Source organism: Mchenga conophoros, linkage group LG5 (genome assembly GCF_057382185.1).
Source record: "Mchenga conophoros isolate Kocher_MC1m ecotype Shallow Benthic linkage group LG5, M_conophoros_male_GT1.1, whole genome shotgun sequence".
NCBI lineage: Eukaryota > Metazoa > Chordata > Actinopteri > Cichliformes > Cichlidae > Mchenga > Mchenga conophoros.
The window spans coordinates 3,106,496-3,129,823 of NC_140530.1; the positions used below are offsets into that span (position 1 = coordinate 3,106,496).

At 46.6% G+C, this 23,328-nt stretch overlaps 1 protein-coding gene across 1 annotated transcript in view; it reads left to right on the forward strand.

Annotated features, from left to right (window-relative positions):
• The first annotated feature begins 7,595 nt into the window (after positions 1 to 7,595).
• The window catches only part of plekha6 (pleckstrin homology domain containing, family A member 6), a 75,183-nt gene continuing 59,450 nt past the window's right edge, over positions 7,596 to 23,328 (forward strand). The window contains exons 1-4 of the mRNA XM_085275451.1: positions 7,596 to 7,774; positions 11,505 to 11,550; positions 12,828 to 12,903; positions 13,327 to 13,427. Coding sequence (XP_085131577.1) covers positions 7,596 to 7,774; positions 11,505 to 11,550; positions 12,828 to 12,903; positions 13,327 to 13,427 — 402 coding nt within the window. The remainder of the gene's footprint in view (positions 7,775 to 11,504; positions 11,551 to 12,827; positions 12,904 to 13,326; positions 13,428 to 23,328) is intronic.

The window sequence follows — 23,328 nt, forward strand, 5'->3', positions numbered from 1 at the left end:
ACAGTAAAGCTGTGGGTTGTGGGAATGACCCATAATGATTTATCTAGGGGTCTAGATTTATGCCTGTTGTGCTCTGCCATGTAAATAATTTGCATTTACTGAATATGTACTGACTGAGTCCCACTGTTCAAAAGTTGAATAAAGAAACAAACTACTTTTTGCCTCTTTTTTTTTTTTTAATTAAAACCACTTTATAGAACATCACATCAGTTACAATGTAGAATCCATTACATTTATAGTTTACAAATGACAAAATGTTTAAACAAAATCATGAGTGTTTACATGATATCACCCACTACTAACATTACTTTATTTACTGTATCTTTTGAAAAAATACAGCAATTTTAACAGCACAAGACTTAAGAATATTTAACAGGAGCAGGTTTCATTTTTCCCTGGTTTTATTATCACACTGTTCACCAAACGCAGCAAACCTTCACCATCTTATCCAGGAGGGTCACCTCTTCACCCTCACATGGAAGAAGTAATCTGATGTTTGAAGCAGGTCCCTTGTGTAGCGCTGGAACTCAGTCACGATGTGTTTCATCCATTTCATAGGCTGGTTTGCTGCAATAATGCCAAATAATTAGCAACTCTATAAATAGAAGGTAGTTCTGCAAAATCACTCAGTAGGATGTTTGTTCTAATTTGCTATGAGCTCAGAGCGCATAGAAAATAAAACTAATAGGCTATAAAGAGTGATATGAACATATTTAGAACTTACCGGAATGAAAATGTCTGGAGCACCAACAGATATCTGGAGATGGAAGAGAACTGCACGTCAGCTCGTCTCACAGCTGCTATCCAGGCTAGACGCCTTCGTTTGGTAACATCCGATACACGAGCTGCCTCATGTTGCTTCCAGGTTGGGAAAGAATGAAAAGACAAACCCTTTTCAAGCTTATTCTCTTGCCGGTCGTGTGATCGAACATTGCAGCCGACCACACGGCAAATACGAACCATGGCTGTTGTGTGTGCCTTCGCTCCCTTTTCACTTGCGCTAGACCCCCAAAATGGCGGATCGGGGCAAAATCCTTTCCACGCCCACCCCCGTGACATCAAGTTCCAAAGCCCTATATCTGGGACTCTCCACCATTTTGTGGAGGTAAGCATCAACGACACAGAGCTCTCAGTTCTCACTCCTTCTTTATTCGTCTCCAACATCAACTGCGCATATCGCGCCACAAAACACAGGAACACACTTCCTATACACTGGGTGTGAGTGGAGCCCTCTAGTGGTCCACCACACATGCCCCCCCCCCCCCCCCCCCGAACACCCAGCAGAACTAGTCCAGGCCCCGGGCTTAAGCAAACGGCCAGAACGGCTGAACTGGGGGGGGGGGGGGGGGAACTGACAGAGGGCAACCCAGCCCGGGAGCGAGGCTGGCACTGGCGGTCAGAAAAAGCTGCAGACGACTCGGACTCCGTTGATTTTGGGTCGCTCCTGGGGGAAAAAACAGAATCCATCAGCCCGGTGGCAGGTGGGCGGCCGCGGGCGAGGGACCTGGGCCGGGACCACCTGATCCTCTTGCATAACATGTGCAGGCTTAAGTCTGTCAACAGAGACAACTTCCTGCCGACCGCCAAAGTCCAAAATAAAATGTTTGTTGCCTGGTTTAAGAACCCTGTATGGCCCGTCATATGGTGGACGCAACGGAGTCCTATGGGCATCGTGCCTGACGAAAACGAAACGAGCAGAGTCCAATGAACTCGGAACAAAAGTGTCAGGCAGTGGTGCACAGGACCAGGAACAGGAAATGAGTCTCTTGGGGGGGCGAAAAGGCAACAGAGAGGTATCGAGGGCTCTCAGGTAAGAATTACCCGGGGACCCGGAGAGGCTGGCCGAGGACCAGTTCAGCCGGGGAAACCCCGAGGTCTTCTTTAACCGTGCTACGCAATCCCAGCAAAACCCACGGAAGACAGTCGACCCAGTCGCCACTTGTTAAGGAAGCACGGAGTGACCAGTGACCAGTGAAACCGTTCGCACATCCCATTAGCTTGCGGGTGGTATGCTATGGTGCGGTGGACCTTGACTCCCAGGCCGTCAGCCATAGCAGACCAAAGCTCGGAAACAAACTGGGGGCCACTGTCCGAGGTAATGTCAGCAGGGGGGCCGAAACGTGAAACCCTCGTTGACAAAAATGCCCTGGCCACCGTCGCCGTTGTCGTGGATGCCAGGGGTACCGCCTCCGGCCACCTGGTTGTGCGGTCCACCACAGTCAAAAGGTGCGTGAAACCCTGTGACTGCGGCAAGGGACCAACCAGGTCCACATGAACGTGATCGAAACGCCTACCCGGGACACGGAAGGGTTCGAGGGGTGCCTGTGTGTGCCGGTGGATTTTCGAGCGTTGGCATGGGATACAAACCGCCGCCCATCCTTTCACCGTCTTGCGAAGGCCCGGCCAAACAAACCTGGGCTGACCAGCTTGACCGAGGCCCGGACGCCGGGATGACATGACGACGCCACGAAAGGGGAACCACCGGGCGGGGGCGGCCGGTGGAAACGTCGCAAAGAAGGTGCGGACCGCCGTCCCACACCGGAGTGTCCTCCAGCACGAGGCCCGTTTTTGTTGACTGAAGGGCAAGGACGTCCGGGTCAGCACGTTGCTCGGCGGCCATGGCAGCGTAGTTGATGCCGACATACACCGGAGAAACCAACACACGTGAGAGACAGTCAGCGACGTGATTGGACTTACCAGCCACATGCTGAATGTCTGTGGTAAACTCAGAAATGGCCGCCAACTGGCGCTGCTGGCGTGCGCTCCATGGGTCAGAGACCTTGGACATCGCAAACGTCAAAGGTTTGTGGTCAACTTATGCAATAAAGTTGCGACCCTCAAGGAAAAAACGAAAATGTTGTGTCGCGAGGTGCAGGGCCAGCAACTCCCTGTCAAAAACACTGTACTTGCGTTCAGCATCCCGGAGCGTACGACTGTAAAAGGCGAGCGGTTGCTAGAGACCAGAAACCCGCCGTTCCAACACCCCACCCACTGCCACGTCAGAGGCGTCGGTGGTCAACGCGATCTCCGCCGACGGAAGCGGGTGGGCCAGCAGGGCGGCGTCAGCCAGCGCAGACTTGGCTGCGGAAAACGCACGGACGCGTTCCTTCAGCCAGTCAACCGGCTGTTTTACCTTTTAAGGTAGCATAGAGTGGCTGTAGCAGGTGGGCAGCTCTGGGGAGAAAGCGGTTGTAAAAATTTATCATCCCCAAGAACTCCTGCAACGCTTTAACCAACGTGGGACGCGGGAAAGCCGAAACGGCCTGGACTCTGTCGGGCAACGGAACCACACCTTCAGCGGAAATGCGGTGCCCGAGGAAATCCAGAACAGGCAACCCAAACTGGCACTTGGAAGGGTTGATGATCAGGACGTGCGCTGCCAAACGCTGGAAAACCTGGCGCAGATGGGACTCGTGCTGGCTCGCTGAGCAGCTGGCCACCAATATATCGTCCAGATAAACAAAAACGAACGGCAGCCCATGCAAAACGGAGTCCATCAGCCGCTGAAAGGTCTGGGCGGCACCTTTCAGGCCAAACGGCATGCGCAAAAACTCGAACAAGCCAAAGGGGGTAATGACAGCGGTTTTAGGAACGTCTTCGGCGCGCACGGGAACCTGGTGATACCCCCGCACCAAGTCAATTTTAGAAAAAATCGACGTTCCGGCGAGATTGGCAGAAAAATCCTGAATGTGGGGGATGGGGTAACGGTCATTCTCCGTGGCATTATTTAAACGGCGGAAATCTCCGCATGGCCGCCACCGACCGTCCGATTTGGGCACCATGTGAAGCGGAGAGGCCCATGCACTGTTCAAACGCTGTACAAGGCGCTCCATGGCTGCAAACTCTTCCCGAGCGACGGACAGTTTCGCGGGGTCGAGGCGGCGTGCGCGCGCGAACACCAGGGGCCCGACCGTGGGAATATAATGCTCAACCCCATGCTTCGTTACCGTGCTAGAGAAATTAGGGACAGACAGCGATGGAAACTCTAAAAGCAAACGCTGAAAAGCATCCCCGGAGGTCACTACATTAGCCCGAATCAGGGGCTCGGCGGCCCGAGTAAAACAGGGTAGCGAAGAAAATGAGAGAGCATCGATTAAACGTCTGTTAGCAACATCGACAAGTAGTCCATGAGCACACAGGAAATCAGCACCCAAAATAGGTACAGAGCTAGCGGAAACAACAAAGTTCCACTGGAAATCCCGGCCATGAAAACAAACAGTCACCAACCTTTCCCCAAACGTTTTGATGGGAGAGCCATTAGCTGCAATGAGCTGCGTCCCACAGTTCGCTGCTAGTCCGTCGGCAGCGGTAGGGGGAAGGAGGCTCTTCTGGGAGCCGGAGTCCACGAGAAAACGTCTCCCGGAGAGCGAGTCCTCTATGAAGAGCAGTCTTTCTGTATTGCCAGCGGTCGCGGCTGCTACGGCGCGCTGGCGGGTCCGTTTCCCTGGGCCGTGAAAGTGCAAGGCGGCAGGCAGCGACGCGCTCTGTCGCCAAAACACTGATGGTAGAAACAGATGCTCTTTCCACGGTGCCGGCGTGTAGCAATCCCTGCTGTCAGCAAGGGGGCGGATGCTCCGGGGGAGGCAGGTGGAGGCGTGGAAGGTGCCGCTGGCGTGTCCGTAGCCAGGGCGTGAACGTCGAAAGTGCGGCTAGCCAGGAGAATGCGATCCGCTTCTTCAGCCAGGGAGCGATAATCCTTCGCAGGCAGAAGCGGAGAGTTTGCGAGGACAGCTCTCACGGCGGCCGGTAGTTGGCGGAGGAAGAGGTGCACGAAGAGGAAACCACCGTGATCCGGCCCGAGCAACGATAGCATGTTCTCCATGAGCTCGAGCGCGGTACCGCCACCCAAGCCTGACAGGTTGAGGAGCTTTTCGGCTCGTTCGTCGTCGGAGAGGGCATAGCGCCGAAGAAGCAGCTCTTTGAAGGCGGCGTATTTCCCTTGGGTGGGTGGGTCCCGGAGGAGCGCCATCGCGCGACGGGTGGCCAGCGGGTCGAGCGAGGCCACCACATGGTGATACTTCGTGTCGTCAGCCGAGATGCCGCGAAGGGCGAACTGAGCCTCCACGTGTACAAACCATGACGGGGGGCCAAAAGTCCGGCAGTTTCAGCGCCACAGCGAACGTAGCTGCAACAGGAGGCGGAGGTCCGGCGGCCGCTGATGCATCCATAGCCGAGTCTGCGTTATCTACGGCCCGTTGCATGCTTAAGTCAGGGGTCACCAATGTGGAGGTAAGCATCAACGACACAGAGCTCTCAGTTCTCACTCCTTTATTCGTCTCCAACATCAACTGCGCATATCGCGCCACAAAACACAGGAACACACTTTCTATACACTGGGTGTGAGTGAAGCCCTCTAGTGGTCCACCACAATTTGACCTTAGAACTGAAGAAGCTTCTCGGATGAGAGGTGAAACGTCTTCAAGTAACTTAAAGAAGTCCAGACGCTTTTCTTTGCAAGCTCCTTTGACTTCTTCTGGAAATGTTAATAAACGGCTGTGCTCCCTGGCTAGCTCACGGGAAGCAAGACCAAACGATACCTCCGTCTCCTCCTTGTCTGAGCTCGCCACATTGGTGTCAGAAGTGGGATAGCTCACCCTCGCCGTAATGGAGAGAGACATTCAGAGGCCGGTGCTCACCTCGCAACCTAACCAGCAGGTGCCCCCCCCCCCCCCCAAACTACCCCCAAATCAGAGCCGCAGACTGCGACGAGGAGGGGGAGGTCACTGAGATGTCCCAGCTGCAACCCTCAGTGCCCCGGAGGCGTCCTCGTCGACTGACCGACCGCAGCTACCGGTGCGATGAGCCTGGCCACGTGGCGCATGACTGCCCAGCACCAGCTCCAAAGACCAGAACTACGCAGCCTCAGGGAAATGAGGAGGGAGCGGTGTAGCGAGGGGACCACCGCTCCAGCTTCCTGCCCCCCTCCAAGGACGATGCACAGTGGTGGGCCGAGTCGGGCACCTCAAGGGACTCTACCTGAGCTGCTGTGTTGAGGGCCAGCCATGCCAGGCCCTGGTGGACACGGGGTCTACCATTTCCCTGATACGACCTGGCATGCTCCCTGAAACATCCGGGCCACTGGTGAAGGGTTGGTTGCCCACAGACACCCAGCTGATGACAGTGAAGGGGGAGAAAACTGTTATGCGGGGGAAGAAACCGTTGCGGATCCGAGTGAAGGATCTAGAGCTGGTGCACGACTTCTGGCTCGCCGACATTCAAGACCAGTGCATCATTGGCCTGGATCTGCTGAGCCGCTGGGGGGCCTGTGTCGACACCGCGAAGCTGGCTATCACTCTTGGCGCAGAGATTTTTCCTCTCCAGCGTGGCCAAAAGTAGGGAGCGGGGACCAGACGAGACAGGCGTCGAGCAGCTGCCGCTCAGCAGATTTCGAGTCGAGTGCCGCTACTGCCTGCGACAGGAGGAGCGGGCCCGGGAGGTGCTGGGGGTGGCTACTGCTCAGGCCACAGCCGGTGGAGGGGGGTGGCTCCCATTGACAAAGCAGCAGCTGAAGCGGGAGCAGCAGCAACATTGGTTCAGGTGGGGGCCTGGCTAGAGGCGGCGCAACGCCCCGCCTGGACGGGGGTGTTGGGAAAGGAGCCCGAGGTGAAGGCCTACTACTCCCAGCACAACAATCTGGAGACCCACGACGGCCTCCTGTACCGGAGATGGCGAGCCCCCGGTCAGGGCAGAGATCTCCTGCAGCTGTTGGTGCCTCGGTCGCTGCGGTCGCAGGTGCTTGAGCTGGTCCACGGCTCGGTGGAGGCAGGACACTATGGGAACGCCAAAACTCTCCACCGCCTCAGGGGACGGTTCTACTGGCCTGGCTGTCGACGGGATGTGGAACTTCATGTGCACTGCTGTGACACCTGCACAGCACAGAAGGGCCCAACTCAATGCTCCACTGCCCCCCTTCAGCAGTACCTGGTGGGGGCCCCAATGGAAAGAGTGGGAGTGGACGTCCAAGGGCCTTTCCCATCACAGAGTCAGGGAACCGGTATGTGTTGGTGGCTATGGACTATTTCACGAAGTGGCCAGAGGCCTACGCGGTGCCGGACCAGAGCGCAACGACGACGGCCGAGAAGCTGGTGGAGGAGATGTTCACCCGTTTTGGGGTCCCGGCTGAGCTCCACAGTGACCAGGGGCGTAACTTCGAATCGAAGGTCTTCGGGGAGATCTGCCGGCGACTGGGGGTGGAGAAGACGAGAACCACACCGCTCCACCCACAAAGCGAAGAGTTGGTTGAGCGCTTCAACCACACGCTGGCCACCCAGCTCGCCATTCTCACCAGCTGCCACCAGCGGGATTGGGACCGACATGTGCCCCTGGTCCTTTGGTCGTATCGGACTGCGGTGCAGGAGTCCAGCCAGTGCACACCTGCCGCTCTGATGTTTGGACGGGAGCTCCGGATGCCTGTGGACCTGGTGTTCGGGTCCCCCCCCCCCCGAGCCGGAGAGTGATGGTGGGCCAGAGATGGACTACTACAGGAGGCTGAGGGAACGCTGCAGGTGGTTCGTGACTACACCCGCCAGGCCCAGGCCAGCGCCGGAGTACGACAGAAAAGAGCCTATGACACCAAGTGCCAAGGGGGGGTTTTCATGCCTGGCGACAAGGTTTGGGTGTACTGCCCGGTTCGCCAGAGAGGAGTGTCCCCCAAACTCTGCAGTCACTGGCAAGGGCCGGCGGAGGTCGTGGAGCAGCTAACAGACGTGGTGTACCGTATCCGCATGCCGGGCCCGGGACGCATCGTGGTGTTGCATCGGGACAGGCTCTCACCGTACCGACCGCTCGCTCCGGCAGACGCCGGGGCAGGGGATGATGGTGGCACCCCATGTTCTGACCCGAGTGACTTTTCCCCCGGCGGCCGTGACCAGCCGGTGCGCCAAAAGAAGGCACCTGGACATTTGCAGGACTTTGTGTGGGGTAATGGGGTCCTTGGGTACGACTGACCCCTTAGGTGGGGGCTATGTAGCGGGTCAGGGCTGTTTGGGGTTCTGTTTGTACAGTTCTGTTTGTTTATGTTGCCATAGTGACGGGTGACGCCCTCTCGCTGCGACGGTGTGTCCATCCGGGGTCAGAGGGCGCCCTGTGTGTTGTTGTTGAGTTCCCTCCCCAGACGCCTTAACGCCCACTCACATCCTGGGCCATCTGACCTCAGGAATTCGCATGATAAGGTGGGGCCAGGTTTCACAACGAGCTCATCCGAAACTATGGCTGATTGGGACCCACACCCAGTTTCACACCCTGGCTTAGGCGATTAGAGGATCATCAGGGGGTCCTTTTGTCCCTCTGTGGGGGGATACTCCCACTAGGGTTAAATCTGGGACTCCTGACCACTTGACCTTAGAACTGAAGAAGCTTCTCGGATGAGAGGTGAAACGTCTTCAAGCAACTTAAAGAAGTCCAGACGCTTTTCTTTGCAAGCTCCTTAGACTTCTGTGTGTACAGTTATCGCAAAATCTAAAATTATGGCTTTAGATGCCTTATGTAAGACTTATGACCTCGATAAACAAGACTTCTTCCAATACTTGCAATTTTGTGACTATATTGGCAAAAGAATAAACAGCTGTGTCCTTGGAGACTTCTCGATTGTTATCATCTTCATTGACGCTTATGACTCCGAGAGTAACAAAGCACTGATAAGTAAAGTGTACAAATGTATGATTAAGCTTAAAAGGACTCAACAATTTACATAAAACAGAAATGGGAAAGAGAAATGGACATTGAGATTACAGAAGATGGGTGGACAAGTATTTGGGTAACGCAGTTCACAACAACTAATTCCAACATGTGGCGGGAATTTTGTCATCTCTTGGCTCTTGACGGAGGCGGTCGCACTTTCTCCTGCTCCCTCTCCCTGCCGGATACTCGATGGCCGGTTGTATCGTGTGTCTGGCAACACTATCGATGGAAGACATTGAATAACATCTACCAATTCGGAACCATGGCCTATTGGAGCTGGCTCAGACCCGGCTTATCGAGGAACAAAAGCAGCTACAGCTGTTAAAAAACCCACAAGGCTGGCCAACATGATAGATGACGGGCAGGACTGTGTGTACTCAGACTGTGTTTTTTTGAATGCAATATGGATAAGATCTTGGAGAAGAACAACGGGAATTGAGAGACCTGGTGACTAGTGACGGACATTAGACCTACTGTAAAATTGGATGCAGTTTGTTTGCACTAACCAAAACCACTACCATCTTCATCTCATGTGGCCCCCCTGGCACCAGCTGGATGCTCAAGGCAAAAGCTGATGGGAATAACAATTCTCCCTTAGATAATAAGACTGTTGTGACTCTCTCCCTCCTCATTCAAGGTCACCCGCGTCGACCGAAGATTGTTGACTTTTGCCTAACCGGGTGAAGGGACACTTTCTCTCGGCTGAACATGGAACACACACACGCACACCTACACATGTACACTGACACAGACCTACACCCACCCCCCACCCCCTCCAAACACCTTTGAAGCTTATGTCTTCTATGTTGTGAGTTATGATTCATGTGCTATTTACTGAGGTTTTTTTCTGTTCTCAAACTGAGCTCCCTGTTGGAGTTCTTTTTTCTCCTTGTCTTTCCTCATGTAGTGCATTTTCCATTGATATACCTCTCTGACCTGTCTTCCCCATGTGATGTTGTGTAATGTATGTATGGTCGGAAGGGTAAGATGGAGTTGGCAAAAGGTCGGCAGCCTTAATCCAATTTCCTTCGGGGTCAACCTTCGGGATCAATAAAGTTTAATTGAATTGAATTGAATTATATGTTTTTTCATAGGACCTAAACAAAAGTCTAAATTCAGTGCTACACCTGTGCTGTGCTTGAGAAACTGTGGGGAGGTGTCAGAGTTCCTGGGTCTTTGACCCAGTGCTTTCAGTTTTGTCAGGTTTAGTTTATGTTGCCACATCAATGTTCTCACTTCCTGCTTTTCCTGTGTCAGCTCGTCTCTTGTGTCGTTAGTCAGATTATGTTCAGCTGTGTACTCACCGGTCTCTCATTATCATCCTTATCAGTCTGTGTATTTAAGTCCTCTGTTTCCACTTGTTCACTGTTGTGTCATTGATGTTATGTTGTCGTTTCTGCCTGCGTTCAGTTCAGCCAGCCATCCAGTCTTTCAGCCAGTCAGTCCTTTCGTTCCTGCCCTGTTCATCCACTCTTTGTAATAAACAATCTTCCGTTCTTCATTATCCACGAGTCCTGCGTTTGGGTCACTTCCTCGCCTCCACACAACACAAATCCTGACAGGAAGTCACGGCGAAGAAAATGGCTGGGATTTATCAACTGTGGTAGCATTCTTTAATGCATAGAACTTCCAGCAGCAGCAGCAGTCATTTTGCCATATCATTTTTTGATTGGTCGACATGGTGCCTTTTTCCACCAACATGAACGGGCTGTTTTTTTTTGTATTTTTATTTTTTGCTCATAAGCAGAGAGTGCTCGCCGCGCTGTCCTTAGACAGTAAACGTGACAAAACTATTGAAGAAAAAACACGTATATATTGTTTATCATGACTCTGGTTTTACGTGGACTATCAACACAATTTAAAAACTGGTATATATCACCTTGTTGCTTTGTCATCTTAAAGTGGTCATGTGATTGGCTTACCAAGACTACTTTATTCTTCCTCAGCCAAACAGCAGCACTCATGCGATTGGTTTGCCCCCTGAGCTCCAGGTGTTGTGCCAAAAAGTGATCATCTACCAGACAGTGATTGCTGCCCGCAGGAGCGTGCACAGCTGCTTAAAGCTGTAGCGCCCAGATTACTTACATAGACAGCTACTTCCATTCAACTGATATAAGGTGCGGTAGACTAAAGACAGCTTCAACCGTCTGTTTGTTGAAAAATAGTAACGCGACCGCACCGCATTTTCTTTCTTTCTTTCTTTCTTCCTTTCTTTCTTTCTAACGGTAACAGCGTTGTAACGATAGGAATAGCAATTAGTTAGATTACTCGTTACTAAAAAAATTAACGACGTTAGTAACGCTGTTACTTGTAACGCCGTTATTCCCATCACTGGATTCCACCCTCAAAGATATCATCGATTTGATGAAAGCTAATCTGCTGCTTTTTTCTGACTATCCTCGGCAAACATTGGTGATGACATCGTTGTGGAAGTTGATAAGGCAATAAAACAACACACCTATAGAGTGAATCCTACCAACCAACTGGTTTTAATGTAACAGTAAGTTGAATATCTAGTTAAACATGGGTTAGCTGTGCCCAGTAGCAGTGCATGGAGTTCGCCCTGTATTTTGGTGCCCAAACCAGATAACATCCCACGTTTCTGTACTGATTACAGAAAGGTTAATGCTACATACGTTACTAAGCTAGACCTCTCCGGAAAATTATAAAGGTATGATTAGATGATGTTCGTCAACTGTGAAAACCTGTTTTTGTCATCTGCCATAATAAACTACACACTCTTTGTTAAAGTCCACATTTGGGTCATCTCAAAAGAAAACCACACAGTCTGCCACTGCTGTTTGTCCTTGTGTTCCTGCTCCCAGGATAGCTAAGGCCCAGCCATTCCCTGCAACTGTATCAGTTTCTCGGGTGAGGATGGCTAGGACGGCTTTGTCAACAAAGATATGTTTATTTACTTCACTGACCCCATTCTCAGATGGCCAAATCCCTACACTCTGAACATCTCTGTGGGACTGAAATGCGTTCTGTGGAGGAAACAAAGAAGTCCTTTAAAAATGTTGGTATATTTGGCTGATCCCAAATGCTCCTATGCCGTTCTGCTCCTCTCATCACCCAACTAAGTGACTCACTACTCGTATGAAATAAGAAGACCATATGGCTGCGAATCTGATGATACATTTACAAAAACATCAACATAGGTTTGACCTAGGCTGCAAACCAAGTCAAGGAAACAGTCCTCTTGCCTACCAAAAATCCCAATGTACAGACATTGAAGTATAATGACCTTACCAATGGTGGAGTGGAAATGAGTCCAGCCTCTTCCCAGGAGACTAGTTCCAGAAACAAGACTGTGTATTGATGTGGTCCTACCTTTATTTGCATGGTACCTCTCAACCTCACATAAAAGTTCTGGCTTCTTCCTTTACTAACATTAATGTTAATTATTGTCTGTGTGATTTTAAAAATACTATACCATACAGTAAAATGTCCCAGAGACATTCTGGGACTATTTAGTTTAACGTTGTAAAATGTTTTCATTCATTTATTTTGTGCACTGCACCATTTTTGCATACATTGTGTTTTCTGTTCAAATAGTTCTGCTTTTTCAGTCTTATCGACCACTACTGCCATGTACTTTTTCAATAGTAATATTCCAAATAGAACGAAGTATTTTATTCTATTTGCATAGTACTTTTTATATTGTATATAGTATTTTATTCTAGTTTGTATAGTTATTCTATTCTACTGTTTTTTCCCCTTTTTTTCTTAATTTTTACTGCTCTTAACTTGTACTTTCTGCCATGACCAAAAGATTTCCCACATGTGGGATTAGGTTTATCTTGTCTTATGGCTCCAGTCTATAAATATAATAAATCAATACATTTTTCACATATGCATGGGAGCAATGAGCAGAATTGAAGAAGCGCTCAAACATGCAAGCACATGCGTTGCTTGAGTCTCATTGGTGCAGGCAAGCAGCAGGTTCAGCTGGCTGGGCTTAGATTCTTGCAACACTTAGTCACATGGGCTGATGATTATCTCACACAAATAGGCACACAGAGCAGGGATCTGTGTATTCTGTGATTGCACAAGCCCTTCCCCCTCCCTTTAGAGCTCTCGCCCTGTCGCTCCCTCCGTCTCTCTGCTTCCCTGCCCTTTTCTGTTGTCTCTATTTTTCTCTGTAGTGCACGCCTACACGTAAAGGCACACACTCAGCCAAAGCAAAATTGTCGGTGCGCAGCTACATTTGCGATTTAAGAGGTAGGAAAACACTGATTATTTTTCAAACTACTTCAATTTTCATGTGTTTTATTCTTTAGTCAGTGCTGGTACGCCCCTTCTACAGTACGCCTGTTTATCTCCACTGGATACCTTTGGGTATGTGTGAGGAAGAATGTCTGTGCCTTTGTCACTGCATATCACAGGCTTGTTCAGACCATTATGGACCTATATTGTGGGAAACTTTCAATGTGGAAGCTGAGGGGATTGCTGGGTGTCCTAGAAGAGCAGTTCTTATTCCAGTCATGTTTGGGCTAGACATTCCTGCTTCCTTTTATTGTTTCTTAATCCTGCCAATTTTTACTAACCCAAGCTGTAATTGCTATTTCTCTCACATATTTGTAGCACTACTCAAGTGTAATATTCTGGATATTTTTTTTACATTTTTAATTTTTTTATTCACAGATGACAAAGAGGATACAGTGTTAGGGAGTCTGCCCCTGCTCAGTTTCCAGATTGGAGGAGTAGAGCTTTCAGAAAACATCACCTGCAAATTTGCCTTTAAGGTCAGTAACTGAACATTACAAAAGGTTCATATATAATTGCTTGTTATGGAAGAAATACATTGTGTATTGAACAGCATAGATCTATTAAATGACTTTGGAATGTGCAATTGTTGCAATAAATGCATTGGTTCTTATATAATGCTTTTCCATCTTAGCAGTCAAAGCATTCGCTTCACTCTCCCATTCATACATCAGTATGTATTTTCTATGTAAGTGCTTATAGCTAGCTTTCACACTCCAACAGATCCATCCAAGAGCAACTTAGTTAGTAGGTTAGTATTCTGGTAATCGCCAATCTTCTGATTAGCAGATGACCTGCTCTACCTCCTGAGCTAAAGCCACTTCTGTAGTCTTTAGTCTGTAGCTTAGTGGAAAGCAAATATGACTTGGTTCTTCGTATTAGTGTACTTTGCCTTAACTTATACAACTGATTAATGAAGGTCTTTAGAAAGGTTCTCTTTAGCACAAGATGATTTTTATAATGAAATAGGCAGCTGTTATAATATCCCATATAGTGGGATGGTTGTTACCTGTTCTCCTGAGTGATAACAGTTCCTCACAGAACAGCTGTTTTAACCCCTGAGCTCCCTTGTGCAACAAAACGTCTCATTGAAAAAATTAGGATTTGCTAATGTTGGAACTTTGTTGTTGTTTTTTTGCCTTGGTGTAGTGAAGGATGTTGATTTGGTACTGGCTAATAAAAGTTTAATAGCCTTGGGCTGAGGCAACGTTTACATCATAGTGAAAGATTTATGTTTTATTTTCATTTAAAGAAAAGACCTGGGATTAGAACAATGGATTATTATTAAAATATATTCAGTTATTTTAAATGGTAAATGGACTGATTCTTATATAGCGCTTTTCTACTCTCCCGGAGTACTCAAAACGCTCTATACAACATGCCTCATTCACTTCTAAACACAAGTGCAAACTAATCTACATTCACATTTATTCACACTCCAATGAATGCATCGGAGGGCAACTTGGGGTTAGTATCTTGCCCAAGGATATTTGACATGTAGACTGGGGAAGCCAAGGATCGAACCACTGACCTTCTAATCAGTAGCTGATGTGCTCTACCACTTGAGCCACCACACCCCATTTTAGTCTTTAGTACATTATATTTGCCTTTTATTTTCAGCTTTTACTGCAATCACTGTTTTCTTTTTCACTTTTCAGTAGATCTAGGCTTTTCTGTCACTCTCTCTTCACTAGTGCAAACTCTGGCTCAAAGTCCAGTTTATGTACCCAGTGTGTACACACACACAAACAAAAGCCCAAGTAGGTTGTTTACTGAGTGGAGACAGACTGCTTTTTTCCCCCCTAAAGAACATGAACTGAAAAACCCTTTTTTTATTCAGTGTTGTTACAGTACTTAGTACTCTTGTCTCTTTTCCTCATAACTAAGGTATTTGGTTTTGGGTGTACAGAGACCATACAGTTACATAATAGCAGGTCCATCAGTGAGTGGTGTACTCGACCAGCTAAGTCAAACTGTGTTTTTTATGTCTTGTTAATCCTGTTGCAAAGTGTTAAAACGTTAAAACGAACACAGATAATTGCAACTCTTGTTTTCACATTTACAGAAGCATGCGGGAGGTCATTGCTGACCATTTTCAGTGTAGCAAGATTTTTTTCCTTGCTAATAACAAAAATAGATTGGTGAATATGTAATAAAATCTTTCTGTTAAGTTCAGAAAAGCGGTCATTTTGAAACCATGAACATGCACACCAAAATTTCAGGTCCTTCAGTTCATCTATCCATCCATCCATCTTCATCCACTTTATCCGAGGCCGGGTCGCGGGGGCAGCAGCCTAAGTTCATTGTGTAGTTTTTATGATATAGCTGCATCTGGCTGGGTATGTGTTTATGTATGAGACAGATAATCAAGGCATTTCAGTTTTTTTATCAGCATGGTTCAAATATCAGCTCAACTAGCAAGCTATTGAAACCGGTTTTATCAGCAGATTTACCACCTTCCTGTACAGTGGTGTGGGTTAACCTAGGGTACATTTAAGGGTTTCAGTAAAGTTGACAAATGTGCAACTAAAAGTTATGTTTCACCTTAGTGTTCAAGCCAAACCAAAATTATTATATTTTAATAGAAATATTTAATCAAATGTCAAAGCACTTTATACAACTTGCCTCATTCAGCCAAGCACTTCTTTCTACTGAAGTGCTTTCTTTCTAATATTCATACATCAGAGGGTAACTTGGTATTAGTATTTTGTCCATGGATATTTGACATGCAGACTGGAGCAGCCATGGATCAAAACCACCAGCCTTTCAATTAGGAAAGGATCTGCGCTACTATCTGAGTTACAGCCACCTGAGAAGAACTCAAGGTTCTATATCATGTCAATTTCTCCTTTATGGCAAATAAGGCTGGCTTGTCAGATTTATTCACAATATCAGCTATTGTGCTAGATTTATCTGAAAGTCTTATGCTGTGGGACTGCATATGACTGACACTTTCTTTTTACTATTCTTAAAGTTAAAATAAGGATGCAGAAATAGGATTGGGTTTTAAAAAACGATTTTCCCAAGTCAAATTAATTTTATCTTAAATAAAGCAATATCGAGTCATTAAATCTCAAATCGATTTTTTTAAATGTAAATGGACTTTGCCAGAAATGCCAGAATCTCAGGTTAAAGCTCACAAAACTATTTTAATGACCACTAAACAGCTAAAACAGTAAATGAGAGCAGTTACACGGATTCAGCACAAAGATGTAAACACAGAGCATTGTTCACCTGATGGCACATACGCAGGCATGCCATCTGAGCTGAAAGCCAACATCTAACAGATTCTAAAGATGCAGGTTTCATCCCCAAAGTTCACTGAATCAGCAGCAAAAGAAGATCCAAATTATGCTTCACGTTTGATAAAAATTGTCATGAATTCCCTCCACCACAATAAAAATCACACTTCCTGCACAGCTCTCTCTCTCTCTCTCTCTCTCTCTCTCTCTCTCTCTCTCTCTCTCTCTTTCTCTCTCAGTGTACTCTGCGCATCTGCATGCATCTATCCATCCACCCATTTTCTTACATCTATCTGAGTCACAGGGGCAGTTGTCACAGCAAGGATACCCAGATCTCTCTCTTGCCACCTCCTCCACCTTATCTGGGGAAACATGAGGTGTTCCTGGGCCAGCTGATTTGTCCAGTGTAGTGGGTCTGCCCCAAGGCCTCCTCCCAATGGCACATGCCTCAAACACCTCACCTTGTCAGATGCCCAAATCACTGAACCACTTTGGCCCCAGTCCATCTGACAATCTCATGCCTCATGAGCAAGACTCTGATATACTTAAACTCCTCCACTGGGGCAGTCACTTCTCCCTGACCTGAAGTAGAGACTCCACCCTTTTCTGGCTGAGGACCATAGCTTCCGACTTGGATGTTCTCATTCTTATATCTGCTGTTTCACACTCAGCTAAGAACCACTCCAGTGTGAGCTAAAGGCCACTGCCTGATAAGACCAACAGAACCATGCAGAATAATCTGAAAAAATAAGAGATGCAATTCTATGGCCACTAAAATGGTAGCCTTTTGCCACCTGGCTATGAGTAGAAATTCTATCCATAAAAACACAGAGCAAAATTGGTCACAAAGGGAAGAAAAGAATTCAACTTTATTGTCATTGCACATGCACAGGTACAGGGCAACGAAATGCAGTTTGCATCCATCCAGAAGTGCTTTAGCCCAGGCAGAGTCCAACCCACACTGGGAATGAGTCTGATTTTCTAGTTCAAAGGTGGGGCCCAGTAACCCTACTCCAGAATACACTTGCTTTTTTCTCTCACAAAGGGGTTGACTGAATTACTCTTTGTCTAGCCACTCTTCCAGGACCAGTTTGCTTTGGGAGACCCTGTCAGGGTGCAACTGTGATGAATGTACAGTAAATGTCCTGGTGGTGCGGGACCCAAATGCAGGACTTAAACGAAACAGGATAAACTCAAAGAAGCAGCTATATTGCTGTGAAAAAATCCAAATGAAACATAGAAGTGAAATAAAAACTAAATCTGAAAAATAGAACTTAGACTAGGAACAAACTCAGAAATAACCTGGAGGACAGGAAACATACACAGGAACATGGGATGATGTGTCAACAGGCAAATGAAAACAAGACTAAATATACAGAGGATAACAAGGGAATGAGAAACAGGAGGGAAACACAGCTGGAGCTAATCTGTCATAACAAGACAGAGAGGAAGCAAAAATGAGTAAACTAAAAATAGGGCAAGGGACTATCAAAGTAAAATAGGAAACATGAGTCACACACTGAGACACAGGACTTGATACTAGGACCAGGGAAGAATAAGATCAGATAAACCTTTATTAGTCCCACATGTGGGAAATTTTTTTGGTCACAGCAGAAATGTTAAGAGCAGTAAAAATTAAGAAAAAAAGAAAAAAACCGAGTAGAATAAGATAAGATAGAATAACATGCTATACAAAAAGAATAAAATACTTTGCTCTATTGGGAAAATTGCACTTGGTACTGTTGCACATTAGGGAGACAGGGTGAAAGTTATCATTGTGTTTTGGATGTGCGTGTGGGTCTGTCTGCCGCAGCCTGCCACTGAAGGAGCTGCTCAGTGCTGTCACAGTCTCCTGCATGGGGTGGGAGATGTTGTCCAACAGGGATGACAGCTTAGCCACCATTCTCCTGTCACTCAACACCTCCACTGGGTCCAGAGGGCAGAACAGAGCTGGCCCTGTGGATCAGCCTGTTCAGTCTCTTCATGTCCCCAGCAGAGATGCTGCCGCCTCAGCAGACCACACCGTAAAAGATGGCTGAGGCCACCACAGAGTCATAGAAGGTCTTCAGGAGTGGGCCCTTCACGCCAAAAGACCTGAGTCTCCACAGCAGGTACAGCCTGCTCTGCCCTGTCCTGTAGAGGGCGTCTGAATTATGAGTCAGTCCAGTTTATTGTTCAGATGAACACCAAGGTACCTGTAGCTGTCCACAGTCTCAATGTCCATACCTTGGATGTTCAGTGGTTGCAGTGGAGAATGCTTGTGCCTGCGGAAGTCTACCATCAACTCCTTGGTTTTACTGGCGTTGATCTGGAGGTAGTTCAGCTGGCACCAGTCCACAAAGTCTTGTGTCAGTTCTCTGTACTCCTTGTCATCCCCTATCAGTGATGAGGCCAACTATTGCAGAGTCATCAGAGAACTTCTGCAGGAAGCACTGGGTGGAGTTGTGGGAGAAGTCTGCAGTGTAGATGGTGAAGAGGAACGGAGCCAGAACCGTTCCCTGTGGGGCCCCCGTACTGCAGACGACCCTGTCCGACACACAGCCCTGAGTTCTCACATACCCCCTTGAGGTCCACACCAAGAAAAAAACGCAATGGAAAATTTTTTTGTTTGCATTTCTTAATGACTTGGGTGAATAATAACCACAATCAATATTTTTTTTCAAAATAAAAAAATTTAAATTAGTTTTCAAATTATTGATCTCTACCAAATGGTTGAGATTTCACTTAATGGTAAAAGTATGAAATGAAATAATGCAAATACAAGTACAGTAGATAATACAGTTGAAAAAATCTAATAAAGGGCCAAATTATAATTAAATTACTGACAAAAACTATCCAGGGCATTTGATACAGTTTATTTCTAGTAGCATGCCAGTGAATATTGCTGTATTCATTTCATCAAAGGAAAGTATTATATCAAACAACAAAATACATATTTTTGTAATCTGCAAACGTGAAAAATGTGCAATAGCACAAAATACTCACATTCAGGCCACTTCTAAATGAATGCTACTATGCAAAATCTTTTTTTTTTTTATAAAAATAAAATAAAAACAGTGCAAATCGAGCACATCTGCTTGTGGTTTTGGTCGTTGGGGTTTTAGGGTGTAGCATTTATTCTGTGGTCTTGAAGAGCTGGATCATGGTTGTCTAACTCTAGATGCTGGCTTGTTAACTTGGTTCAGACACAGCCAGGTGGAAACCTTTTGAGAGTTGCGGTTTCTGATCCAGTAGAGCACAGTCCCTCTTGTAGACCAGGTATTCAAGTTAAGGATGTATCCGAACCGTGGAATTTGCCATCTCCTTAACTTGTTAATTATATCTTATTCTGTGACTTAACTTTCTGTTCATTTTAATCTTTTTGTACAGCGCTTTGTGACGGCCTGTCCATGAAAAGCACTTAATAAAATAAACTTTACTTACTTACTTACTATAACTATAACTTGTCTTATACAGGTGTAATAGCATATCAGAAAGCTTAATTCCCCCCATATGTTAATTATATACAGGGATGAGTGATGGGCATGGGATGGTGATCTTTGCATTGGTCTCTTTGCTCTACCGTTTGACCGATGAAAAAACCATGAACCCACAGGCATTGTTTAGGAGGTTGACACATTTGGTGTCAAACCATTATATTGCAATCAGACCTTCATTAGAGCCTGTAGGTTCTGAGCTGAGGTTCTTTAATGGGTTTGCATAGTGTTTTTTGGTTTTTTTTTACAACTTTGGCCCCTTAGAGATAGCTTCTGTTTGTTTTTCACTGAGGGGAACATTGAAGAATGTAGACCCCCCTTGATACAGCAGCATGTCGTGGATGATGCCAGATAAACTTGCTTGGCAGAACAATTTAAAGCCCCACTCATCTGGTTTGTTTGCAATATAGTGGTGGAGAGTGCCAGCCCTTGTGGCTTCATATGAAACCATGACCTCAAACACACTGTGGTTGAAGGTGGATGGTATCATTAGTATCATGCCACAGAACCATGCGATTTTTAGCCATATAATTGTTTATAGTCCATATAGCACTTGTTAAACATGAAATAAAATTTTTGACAACTTAGTAATATTAATTTACCAGCTACTGTAATTTGGTTAAAAGGAAATCAGTTTTGATATTTCTGATTTCCACATGTTATTCTTGATTTTTACAATAATTGTTAATATTAACTCAGAAAGTTACAAAAATGACTTACTGAGGAAATTCACCATATTCTTGCTGTGCAAACACTTAATGTGATTTATCAATAGCAACGGATAAACACAATGGGTCTAGTGGTCTGAATTTATGTCAAAAAATCAATTTAAATAACATTTAGGTTATATCAGCAGTAGCACCATAAAGTGACAAATCAACCGTTTGGTTGACCACCTTTTAAAAAAATTATTAAACATTTATTTTCACTTTTTTAATGGTGTCAAGTGACATACATCTGTTTAGTAAGTCATCTAACACTATCATATATCAAAAGATTATATCATCCTACCTTAGTTTCATCAAAAACACTCAAAATATGTTGGATGGGTTTTTGTTTCTGACTTCCTGGTTGGGAGAGGTATAAGAAGAGCCAACAGTTTAACAGTTTCCATTCACAGTGCCTTCTGGTGGATTTATTTATTTATTTTTTGGCATTACAGATGTAAAACTATTGGTAGAAAAGACTCAATAAGGAAGGTCAATTTCAGTGAAAGCCTCAGTTAGATATAGGGCCTGAAAATGTGCTCTACCATATCGTTGAGCAGAACGCTAAAGGGATACTGTGGTCGGTCACTGAGGTAGTCCAGTATCCATGTTGTAAGGTGATGGTCCACTCCTGAGTTCTCCAGCTTGTCCTTCGGGACCATGGGCAGAATGCTGTTAAAAGCACTGGAGAAATCAAAGAACATGATTCTCACAGTGCTCCCAGCGGGCTCTAAGTGAGAGAGGGAACAATGTAGGTGATGAATGAAAGCATCATCCACTGCAGTGCCAGGCTGGAAAGCGAACTGAAGTGGGTCCAGTGATGAGCTCACCAGGGCCAGAAGCTGTAACAGGACCAGCTGCTTCAGGGTCTTCAAGAGGTGGAATGTCAGAGCCACCGGCCTGTAGCTGTTGAGGTCCTTGGGGCGTGAGGTCTTTGGCACTGGTACAACACAGGAGGTTTTCCAGAGCCGTGGGACTCTCCCCAGCCTCAGCCTCCGGTTGAAGAGGTGCTCCATCACCCCACACAGTTGTCTGCGCAGGACCTGAGGACCCTTGAGCTGATGCCATCTGGACCCGCTGCCTTCTTGGCTTTAATCCTCCTCAGTTCCCTCCTAACCTGGGTAGTTGAGAGAGACAGGCAGGAACCTTGTGCAGGATGTGTACTGGGTGCTGTGGTTGGGGATGGGGATGGGGAGTAGTGACCGTGGTGAGTGGAGAAGGTGTGAAGTGGCTGAGGTTTCAGAGGTGGAACAGCAGCAGTGGGGGTGGGTGAGTCTGCAGCCGGTGTTGGAGACTGCATCCTGGATGAATCAAACCTGTTAAAGAAAAGAGTCAGTTCATTTGTCCGCCTCACATCCCCCACAGGCAGAGAGTTTTGATCTTTGTGGCCCGAGATGGTTCTAAGACCTCTCCAGACTTTACTGACATTATTCTGCTGAAGCTGGTTCTCCATCTTCAACAGACTTAAGAACATAGCTGACTGGGGAAAACGAAAGAAAACACAGAAAACAGATACTGGAGATAAACGAACATGAAGACAAGCGAGACTAGATATGAAACGTAGGATACAGGGGAAGCACAGTAACAGAAACGTAGGGATTAGAATCTATCAATATAATCTGAGCAGAATAATTAAACAACTAGAAATCCAAATGATTAAAGTAGAAACCTAAACAATACCAGTAAAAGCCTAAGGAACAGAAACACTGGATCATAGACCCAGTACCATGACAGTAAAGGACTGTGTTGGACTGGTCCACAGTGGCTGTGGTGTTCATAGTCAGTGTGAGGTTATATCAAGTGTCGCTCAGATGTATTCAAATTTAAACTGAACATGCTTAGATTTATTCACAGAATTCAATACTGTTTATTCTGCCTAGTAAAAACACAGTATAAACAGTATATTGTAAGTGTAGGGAATGGAATTGAGCTAAGCTGCTTTTATCTTATTGAATTCAGTTCCACTAAGAGCAGTAAACCTTTATGTAGTTTCATGATCACAGTTGATCCATTGATCATAGGCTGTGAACAAAAGAAAATCCATTTGAACTCACAAAAGAAATTATTTTTATTTGTGATCATTTCACCATACTGTGTCACTACAACCAAACTGAAGATTTTCCCTCCCACTAAAACCACTTTATTACCCTAACATATTAAGTTTCCTGTTCAGGTGTGGGGGCAAAGTAAAAAGAAAAGTTTGTATTCCCATGGACTAATTAGGGATGGGTATCGAAACCCGGTTCTTGTTGACAACCGGTTCCCACTGTTTCAATTCCTTGGAATCGTTTGCCATTTTTGCAAAGGATTCCCTTATCGATTCCAGTCGCCCCGAATGACGTCACCACGTTGTGGCGCTTCATTTACCCGGCAGGAAACACGGCGCCTAAGCGGCTCAAACGCTCAAAAGTTTGGTTATACTTTACGAGAACGGATGACAACAGGGCAACTTGCAATACTTGCAAAGTAGATATTTCATTTAAGGGAGGAAACACTACGAATATCAAAAGCATTTGCTCACAAAACACGCGATGACCTTAAATGAATGTCGTGTTTTTAATTCCGCTCCGGACTCGTGAATCTCAACCGAGCAGCAGCGGTAACGTTTGCACGTCCTCTCGTGTTAATGCGGCAGGTAAATAATCAACTAACAGTGCATATTATGTTAGCGCGATCTGCCTTCTTACAAAACCTGCCATTACTGTGCATTTAGGTGACCATGATGAGACAGACAGAGTCCGGCTGGCTCAGATGCTGGCAGTTCTCGCTGCAGTCTACCTGGTAGCGTCTCCTTTCAGGCCAGGATAGACGAATGTCACCGAGCAGTGACTAAGTTTGTGGTCAAAGGCTTGCACCCATTTGCCACAGCAGATGCTCCCGATTTCACTTTGGTAAGTGAATGTGTTTAATTGTAGGCAGGGACATTACTGTATATTCTTGTGTAATTGCTACAGA